At 49.7% G+C, this 9,671-nt stretch overlaps 2 protein-coding genes across 2 annotated transcripts; one reads left to right on the top strand and one right to left on the bottom strand.

Annotated features, from left to right (window-relative positions):
* The first annotated feature begins 439 nt into the window (after nucleotides 1–439).
* On the top strand, nucleotides 440–1,459 carry LOC123128200 (PRELI domain containing protein 3A). The gene has a single exon (XM_044548138.1). The coding sequence runs from the start codon at nucleotides 603–605 to the stop codon at nucleotides 1,191–1,193; it is 591 nt and encodes a 196-aa protein (XP_044404073.1). The 5' UTR covers nucleotides 440–602; the 3' UTR covers nucleotides 1,194–1,459.
* A 1,702-nt stretch (nucleotides 1,460–3,161) lies between these two features.
* LOC123128201 (putative F-box/LRR-repeat protein 23) lies at nucleotides 3,162–6,862 on the bottom strand. Its single transcript, XM_044548139.1, has 2 exons — nucleotides 6,407–6,862; nucleotides 3,162–4,073 (listed from the first exon to the last, which is right to left on the bottom strand). Exons 1-2 carry the CDS (start codon nucleotides 6,790–6,792, stop codon nucleotides 3,893–3,895), a joined length of 567 nt encoding a protein of 188 aa, XP_044404074.1. The 5' UTR covers nucleotides 6,793–6,862; the 3' UTR covers nucleotides 3,162–3,892.
* Nucleotides 6,863–9,671: the final 2,809 nt, after the last annotated feature.

Raw genomic sequence — 9,671 nt, 5'->3', positions numbered from 1 at the left:
CGACGGAGATATGGATTTTGAGAACGTGAGTGACCCCATCCAACTTCTAGCTCAGAGTTTGTCCCATTGCATCAACAGATTTGACATGGAGCAACTTAAGAATAATCTGATTGAGCATCTATGTTAAAGAGGATTCAAGTTTGACTATTTTATGTAGAAACTTATTAATGTTTGAATTGTACTCCCTCCATATCATAATATACTTCATTTAGCAGTATTTTAAATTTAAACTATACTTTATTTTGAAGTATTGCGGACTTAAAAAGAAAAAGAACATATAGTACCGAGTCCGGGACGGTGTTGTTGACGTCTTGTGTTCAAGAAAGCGGACTTCAAACTAGCCGCTTACCACGACACGTGGCAGGACGAGAGAAAACGCAACGGACACGGGGGACGGATCACTCCCGGTTCCGGGTCCGCCTTCCTCTCCAATCCAGCTTTCGCCTCACGGCCTACAAAGAACCGGCCCCCGTCCTCCGTCTTCCCCTTTCCTACCTCCCCTCGCCGCGCCGCGCCAATCAAACCCTCGCCGCAAGTAAGAAATCGAGGGGCGAAATCCAAAACCCCGCCAGCCAGCCGCCCACCCACCCGGACCCGCGGCCATGGTGGTCTACACGCAGGAGCACGTCTACCGGCACCCGTGGGACCGCGTGACGGCGGCGGCGTGGCGCAAGTTCACGGACCCGGCCTCCCGCACGGCGCTCTCCCACGTCGCCGACGTGCACACCCTGCAGCGCCGCGTCGACACGGACGCCGGCCGCCTCCACGCCGCGCGCTCCATCACCGTCCGCTCCCCGCCGCTCCCCTTCATCCTGCGCCGCCTCCTCCCGGCCGCCGCCGCCTCCCCCTCGGGCGCCGCCATCTGCCACTGCGTCGAGACCTCGGTCGTCGACGCCCCGCGCCGCGCCATGGACGTCGTCGTCCGCAACGTCAGCCTCCGCGGGATCATCGAGGTCGAGGAGCGATCCACCTTCCGCCCCCACCCGGACCGCCCCGACGACTGGACGCAGTTCAGGCAGGAGACCACGATCCGGTGCCGCCCGCTCGCCAAGCTCGCCGCCGTCGCCGAGAAGGTCGAGACCCGCTGCGCCGAGAGGTTCCTGCAGAACAGCGCCAAGGGGAGGGAGGTCGTCGAGCGGATCTGCCGCTACCTCGAGGCCGAGGCCGCCGGTGCCGCGCCTTCCGCCGTCTGATCCGGCCTGGTTTGTGCCCCCTCTCTTGGTCGTTCTGGATCTGATCGAATCGAAGGTTTCGCTGGATCTGTGCTGCGGCTGAAGACCCAGGCCTCGCATCGAGGCCTTTTTTTGTTTGTTTTTTTAATTTCATTTTGTTTTTGTATATGAGCTGAATCCTGAATGGAATAAAGCTTGTGAGCATAGACTTCATTGCTGTGTTGTATGTGGAGAAATTTTAACCCTCTTTTGCGCATATTCTTGATGAGCTACATTCTGATCTGCAACTCTGAAACCGCTGCATCTTATTGCGCTAATTTGACAAATTGGGTTAAATGTTAACCCTGCTGTTGTCATGGGCTATCTGTGAAGGGGCTATTCTATTCTGTGACATGTTGGTTATTGAATATGGAAGATGAGTAACTATGCGATTTAACATAGATGTGTTTGTTTAGCTGATTAGTAGAAATCTATCTATGGCGCAATTGTGCTTATACCTTTGACTAATCTAGAACTTGTAGTATGCTAATGTCCCTAACAGCAAATAAGCCTGCAGCTCCTTGGATGCCTAGAAAGATTACGGCAGTGGTTGATTCATCTTCTGTTCTTGGCCCAATATAACTTGACTTGGATAGACCATGGACAGATTTCATGTCTGTTTTCATGGTTGGTAAGTAGTTATGTTGAATTAGTTTAGTTGATCTCCTTGAGTTCTCGCAATTAAGAATTAAGATAGCTTGGAGTTCTTTTAAATGCAGCCTGCCTTGAACAAAAAAATGTTGAGGCTGCTTACTAGCTTCTGTGAGAATGATCTTTGTGCTGCGGTTTTATTATGACGTGTTTCTTTACTCCTGAAAAAACCAATGTATTCTGTCCGCTGAATGCTTATAATTGGGCATTAGAGTGACCTGAATTTAGTTGCATAGTTTCCTGGAGGGATGAAAATATAATGTGTTGTGAGATGTTTGGATCTCAACAATAATAAGGATTACATTTAGCCATCCTTTTATACTCGTACATGTCTATATCCTTCCCAACTAGATGCAGCTTCTACTTTCTTGTGATGATCAATTGTTAGTTCCATTTGATCGGTTTCAATGATAGTTCAAATGATTTAATTCAACATCTTTGTTAGGGGCAATGTGGGTATGGGCAACCACTTAGCTCAGAAAACACCTAAACCAGGAATGCTCGGTATGCATTTTTGTCGGCGGAAAATTGTGCATTGAGCCAATCTAGTAGATTTGACTCTATTTTGGCCTGCCTATGAATTTGTTGCTTGGTTTTTAAACCTCATATTTAGCTTTCTTTGCTTGATTTGACTCCAACATTTATCTGTGCAGACAACATTCGCACATACGAACGCTTGATCTGAATTATGAACTGTGATGCCAACAGTTGCTAAGATCATTAGTTATTATGTATACCACTGGGTTTACCCACAGCAGCCTCATGTTTTAGTAAAAGATGATGTGATTTACTGCTGGTCACATATATCCTCGCTGGCGTAAATTCAGTGTCTTGCCTGACTGTCTGCATGGTAATAGTTCTCCTCTGTTTTATTGTGCTCCAATTTTGCCGAGACAGATCATCATGTTTCCGTACTGTGTTTTGAAATCTGTGGATTTAGTATGTTGCTGTCGCTCAGGAGAAATGCAGCTGCATATCTGTTTTATTTCTGATTTATAAAGATTTTGATATAGCTTCGTTCAGTTGAGCCATTCCTTTGTGCTTTCGATATAATCGGTTACGCCCCCAGAACCAACCTGACAGAAACATGTATGTATGCGACAGTTTTCATGGATATTTACCTGACTATTAGTAAGCCATAGATACTTAATTGATGAAATCGAACAAAGCATAACTTGTACATCTACTGAAATGCATCCGAAGTTCCTAGCAGTTAAAAAGCTCTTATTCCAAAAGGGATAATTTGGCAAGCGCGTTGTGTTTTTCTTGCCTCCTCTGATTCTTCCATACAAACTCAAGTGAAACATCACCGACCTCTTTTATTTCTCTGAGCTTTATACATTCTGGGCAATTCAAATTTATTACATAGGTTTGTATGCAGAAATTAAACAAGATTCAAACTCCATGCAGAGAGGTGAACCACAACCAGAATCACCGCCAAAATCAGAACAAGAAAGCATATGGCCTGGCCGGGGCACTTCCATCAGAACATCCAAATGTTGTGTGCACCAGTCCTTCAGATTCTCCAGTACTCAAACTCGGTCTCCTCGGCACCACTAAAGAAGCGAGAATGATAGTCCTCCGAGTCACAAGGCTCCACATTGAAAAACCAACAGTCAGACTCTTCACCATTGCTGCGATACCACCAATAACTATCCTGATGAGAATGACATCTACTAACAGGGCTGCCAGGCTCGAAATACTTGGAAGAATCATCGATGGAGTCATCATGGATGCCAGACCGAGGACACACCCAGTCATCAGTTGGCGCATATGGAGATACCTTCTTCATCTTGACACGGGCACACTTTGCTCGCATGCTGCTGTCCATGATTATGTTGCCGCAATAGCGTATGTCAAGGGACTCGTGGTGAGGGCAGCCGCCAAGGATGGCTGTCAACCCTTGGTTGTCGAGGCCACTGAGGAAAATCTTCAGGGACCGTAGCTCATGCATCCTTGCAATTGCCAAGGCTTCGCGGTTGTCGACAGGGTATAGATCCCGTCCCCAATTATACCATGAATATCCTCTATCATTGAAATGTTTGAAGTGCTTCAGCCGCGGCAACAACCTCAAAGACCCATGTGTCATATCTCTCACATTCACAAAGCTCGAACTCCTCCAATAGAGGGAATTTCTTTATTGCATCTGTCAATCCTTTGCTGGTTACATCACAACACTTGGTAAGATGAAGGCTCTTCAGTAAGGGTGCCCTGCAAGGGTAACACATGATCTTAGTGGCTTGTAACATGTGTTCTCTACCTGCTCAAAATCTCTCCTTTTGGTTATTCACGAAAGGAAGAAGCGAAACATTCAGACGATAAAAGAGAACATCTCATCACTGTTCCAGAATTTCATTTGTTTAAAGTTCGTTCTTAAGGAGTACTACAATCCTTGAGACACACCTTTCTTGTATGCAAGAGAGTTATATGTTGCAAATGTTTCTCATAATCACTACTGTAATTGCGATAAGATTAGCAATGTTCAATCTTTTTCTAGTTCTTATTTGAGGGGAAGCTGAATCCAATCTGTATACCAATTATTCCGATCTACATCAATTTACTTTGTTCAGCAGTTATGCCCCTAATTCTAACCCGCTACATCCATAAAACCGGAGAAACGTTTTTGTCATTAGACAATGTCAAAAGCACAGTTCAAGTTTTTTTTTTGTTCCTTCTATTTGGCCGTGAGGAAAAACTTACTGTATAGACACCAGGCAATGCAACTATATGTATACCACTATATAGCGTACAAATAACTTTGGATGACAGCCATTGGATGAAACCGATACAATGGTGTAGACATGGCAAATCCCAGTGCTGCTGACTGTTGGATCTTTTCTTTACTACACCAAATTCTGCCACATGTAGTATCTATAAGATTCTATACATGGTTGGGCTTAGCCCTATGAACATTTTGCACAAAACTTAAAACACAATTATACTTTGTTCTACACTCTTCCATCCTTAGACTTTAACTTCTTTTTGTATCGAGTAAATAGCATAAAACTACTACTTTATAGGCTAGGGTTCCAAAAAATTACCGATTTTTTTCCGCTGATAACTACCAAGTCAGGGGACGGCTGTTTTAAAAAACTCTAATTGTCCAGTGCTTTATTATTGATCATGATTATGACAATTGGGGCCCGCATGTAAGGAAACTGATTGTTTGACTGTTTGTTTGACCGTTAAATGATATCTAGGGCCCATATGTCAGTGTCCCTGCAAACTTAAAAAAGCAATCAGGTCCTCCAAACAAATTGAAAAAAGCCATCGGGTCCCTCCCGTGCTCAAGATCCACAGGAGCGCACCCGCCGCTGTGCTCGACGGGGAGCTCCCTCCCGTCGCGACGGAGCTCCCTTCCAGCGCCGCTGCAGCCGTCGTGCATCCTCTCCCTCTAGTGAGCTCCCGCCCGTGCGTCCTCTCCCTCTCCCTCTTTCCAGGGCACGACGGCCATGGAGTCCGAAGGCGGCGGCCGGAGTCCCAGCCCCCTGGCCATGGCGCGTGGTTGGCGGCGGCCCGTGCTTCTGGGTGCCGGCTGCTCCTCGTGTGGCGCTCCTTCCCTGGCTTGGCGTGTGGCGTGGCCGGCCTCCACGCAGAGACGGTCTCCATGGCCGCGCAGAAGCAGGCAGCGTGGGCAGCAGCGAGGGCCGGCAGCCATGGCCGCGCGAAGAAGGTGGCCATGGCCACGCGAAGGAGGTGGAGCTGGCCTTTATTTTTTCACTGGTGGATGAGAAGAGCTGCACCAGGAGCCGACCTTTGTTTTTTCTGGTCGCCATGGAGGTCAAGGAGCGGCGGCGTGGGCAGCAGGGTGGCCGGCGGCCATGACTTGAGTTGGCGCAGGCGGGGCTGCGGGGAGGGAGGAGAAGAAGGAAGGAGAAGAGCAGGAGGAAGAGACACTGACGTGTGGGCCCCACACGTCAGGTAACGGACAAACTAAACGGTCAAACTGACAGTGAGTTTAGGTGCAGGTCCGACCTGTCAATAGATAAGCACTCGACGATTTGGTCTTCTGAAACAGCCAACCACCCATTTGGTAGTTATTTGAGAAAAACTAAAAACCGGTAGTTTTTTAGAACCCTAACCTGTAAAGTAGTAGTTTTATGCTATTTACTCTTTTGTGTCGAAACTATCATTCATTTTTACTTGGTGTATTTTTCTCTGTATGTAAGGCTACAGATATACCTTCATAAATCATATTTATCTTTGCGGATAATTTATTAAAAATAGCAATGGCTTACTTAAAAAGACGCCTAGACAAAACGTGTTCGACATATTTTACCTGAGTTTTGCATCTTGTACTTCATGCACGTGCCCAATTTTTTTATTTTTCTACATTATACTTCCTCCGTCCCAAAATAAGGGTTCCTGAGTAAGCTGATGATTGGTTGTAATTGGATTATCCAAGCTTGCACGTACAACTTACTAGTAGCAGTAATTTCAGAATACATTTTGTACCAAATCAAGGAAGAACGGACAACGAAATAACCAGATTCCCAAGAAGTACAGGTGCGAGTTTGGGAATCACGAACGGGAAGGAATCTCACCGGTCGGCCAGGAAGAGGAGGAGGTCGTTGTCGAGGTCCTGCTGGCCGAAGAATTCCCGGCACTGTCCGGCGCTGAACCAAATGGAGAGCTGCGTCACCTTGTTGAGGCTGACCGTCTCCCGGAAGCGCCGGGAGCGGCCGCACATGTCGACGCGGCGCCACAGCTCGGGCTCGCACACGGCGTCGTGCCAGGAGCGGCACACCCTGGCCGCGCTGCCGAACATGAGCTCCACGTGGTCCAGCTTGTGGAGGACGTAGAGCATCACGTCCAGGGGCAGCTCCGCCCAGTTCCTCATCTTTGATCGTCGCCTACGTCGGCTGCCCAGTCTCCGCCTCCCGCGCCCCGGAGGCGCCGTCAGCGGCGGCGGAGGCGGTAGCAGTGGCATCGTGATGTGGATGGGGCTGTGGCGTTAACCTTGCGAAGATTATTGATCGGTTGCAGCGGTAGTACGTACTGTACTAGGTAGCCAGGTCTCGGGGCGCTTCTCACGGGCATCTCTGTTTTTTTATTACTTAAATTAAATATAGTTTTGCTAAAGCGATCTAAATATTGCACATATAAGTCATATGCCATTGATTTTACACAGAGATTCATGCAAACATTTTTTATTGAAGTCCTTTGAGAAATTAAAGAAGATGGTCGTGCTTTTGATATGGTCCAAATCACCAAAGATTATATTATATTCATATATGCATGTCTACATCTTGCTCGACTCGATGAGCCATTGTTGATTTCAGTGATACTTACCCCGTGATCATGGGCAACAATTGATCCTAGCTCAGAAAACACCCAAACAAGGAAGGGGAGGGCGAGAGGGGTATGCATTTTATTGGTTTTAGTTCATCCAGTGATACTTACCCCGTGATCATGGGCAACAATTGATCCTAGCTCAGAAAACACCCAAACAAGGAAGGGGAGGGCGAGAGGGGTATGCATTTTATTGGTTTCAGTTCATCTGCCTGTGAATTTGTTGTTGCGTTTTAAATCTTCTAGCACGTGCCATTCCACATTCGACTTTATTCTCTCGATGTGGTAGGAGCTTGTACCCTACCAGGCCTGGGCCGTAGGTTGTAGGGGAAGGAGGGGGAAGGGCGAGGGCTGGTGCGCGGCGGCCGGCGGCATGGCGTCGTCCTTGCGACGGGAGCAGCGGCGGCGAAAGCAGGAGGCGGCTAGGGTTTAGGTCTCCCGGCTCCCTAAGAGAAGCCGAGCAAATATTGATTGCTTCTTACTTGATTAGATTGATACATCTCCTCTTCTTATATAGAGAGGTTTACTTGATTCCTAAGCAAACGATCCTAATATGATAAGATAATTGGGCTAAGCCTCTAAGCCGGTCATAACACTCCTCCCCGCCTGCACAACTAGCTCGTCCTCGAGCTGTAAGGTGTGGAAGCGCTTGCTGAACTCCTCGAGGTGATTAACCAGTGTCAAACACCTTCGCGACAGCTGGGGCGGCAAGGTCGGCGGCACGGCGTCCTCCGGAATGTAGTCTACAACCTCCAGGTAGAAGAGTCACAGACAGGCGTGGCCGGGCGTGTAGGGCTCGTGGCAGTTGAAGCAGAACCCTTGGCGACGACGCTCGAGTAGCTCGGCCGAGGTGAGCCGGCGGAACGGGCGCACCGCGGTCGCGGCGAGGGGTGTCGCGGAAGCCTGAGCAGGCTGACCCTGAGCCGGATCTGGCCAGGGTAGCGACCCAGTGGCCCAGGATGGTGACTCCTGCTGGACGGCCACCGCGCGGCGCTCGAACGCGCGGGCGTAGTACATGGCCGTCTGGATATCCTGGGGTCCCGAAGCTCCACGTCCACGCGGATGTGATCTGGAAGTCCACCGACAAAGAGGTCGGCCCGTTGCTGCGCCGTCATGCCCGATGCGTGGCATGCCAGGGCCTGGAAACGGTCGACGAAGTCCTGAACCGTGGAGGTGAAGGGAAGGCGGCCTAGCTCCGCCAGGCGGCTCCCGCGGATCGGGGGCCCAAAACGAAGGAGGCAGAGCTCGCGGAAGCGCTCCCAAGGGGGCATGCTGCCCTCGTCCTGCTCGAGGGCGTAGTACCAGGTCTGTGTCGCGCCACGGATGTGGTAAGAGGTGAGCCAGGTGCACTCCGAGGCGAGGGTGCGCTGCCCGCGAAAGAACTGGTCGTACTGGTTGAGCCAGTTGAGGGGGTCCTCCGTGCCGTCATAGGTGGCGAAGTCGATCTTGGAGAACGGCGGTGCTGTCTGGATCGGAGCGCCGTGTCGAGCTGGCTCGGAGGTGCGGAGTAGCGAGGCGGGTGGCGCCTGGTCGGAGTACTCCGCGTAAGGACCCGCGGAGCTGGATGGTCCGCCAAACTACGGAAACAGGGTCGGCTACTCCGGAGCCGTGGTGTAGACCAGCGATGGCGAAGACCCAGCCGCCCAAGCTGGTAGTGCCGACGGGGAGGCCGGAAACCGGACCTGATGTATCGGAAGGCCGACCGGCAAGGACACCCCTGAGCTGGGCAGAGGTGGCGCCGGTGGTTGCAGCGTCGGCTGTGGAGGGTGGGAGGGTGCGTCGGTTGCCGCGGGGGAAGGCGGCTGCAGATGCCAGAGGGGAGCCGCAGCTGGCGGCGGCAAATGCCACAGAGGAGCTGCGGCCGGAGTGGTCACACCGGGGTGCCCCGCCTGGAACGGCAGCATCGGCAGCCCAGTGCAGGCCGGCGCGCCCTGGGTGTGACGCCCGGATAATTAGGCTATAATAATCACGTGTTAATGATGCCAAGCCATCAAAGTTACTGTCGTTAATCTCGCGTTAGTTCAGAACCGATCCAAATTCAAATTTGAATGAAAGGCAAACAACAAAACTTTTGAAACATTAAAACCAAAATGTTCGGTTTGTGGCAAATAATCCTTACTAAATATTTGTGAAGGAACCACACTTTTATTATGTGTTCTAATGCACTAAAACGATTTAAATATTAGCAAACCTGATTATTTAAATGCCTTTACAGATTGATAAAATATCAAACCAAATTAATTGGGGTCTAGACTTTTGTGGCGGTGGACTAAATCGAAATGTTCAAATTAGATGCAAAGTATATATTTTTACAGAACCTAAAATAATAGGAAACAAAAATAAAACAGAAAAGAAAAGAGGAAAATAAAGAAAATACAAAAGAGAAAACAGAAAACAAAAATAAGAGCAAACCCCCCCGGGCCGTGGCCCAACTGGGCCAACACCCCCAGGCCCGGCCGGCCGGCCCACCCCGCTACCCCCCTCCTTATCCACTCCCTCCCCCAGACCCTAACCGAC

This window comes from Triticum aestivum, chromosome 6A (genome assembly GCF_018294505.1).
Source record: "Triticum aestivum cultivar Chinese Spring chromosome 6A, IWGSC CS RefSeq v2.1, whole genome shotgun sequence".
Taxonomy (NCBI): Eukaryota; Viridiplantae; Streptophyta; class Magnoliopsida; order Poales; family Poaceae; genus Triticum; species Triticum aestivum.
Note: the sequence above shows the minus strand (reverse complement) of the source record. Positions and strands in the feature narration are given on the sequence as shown.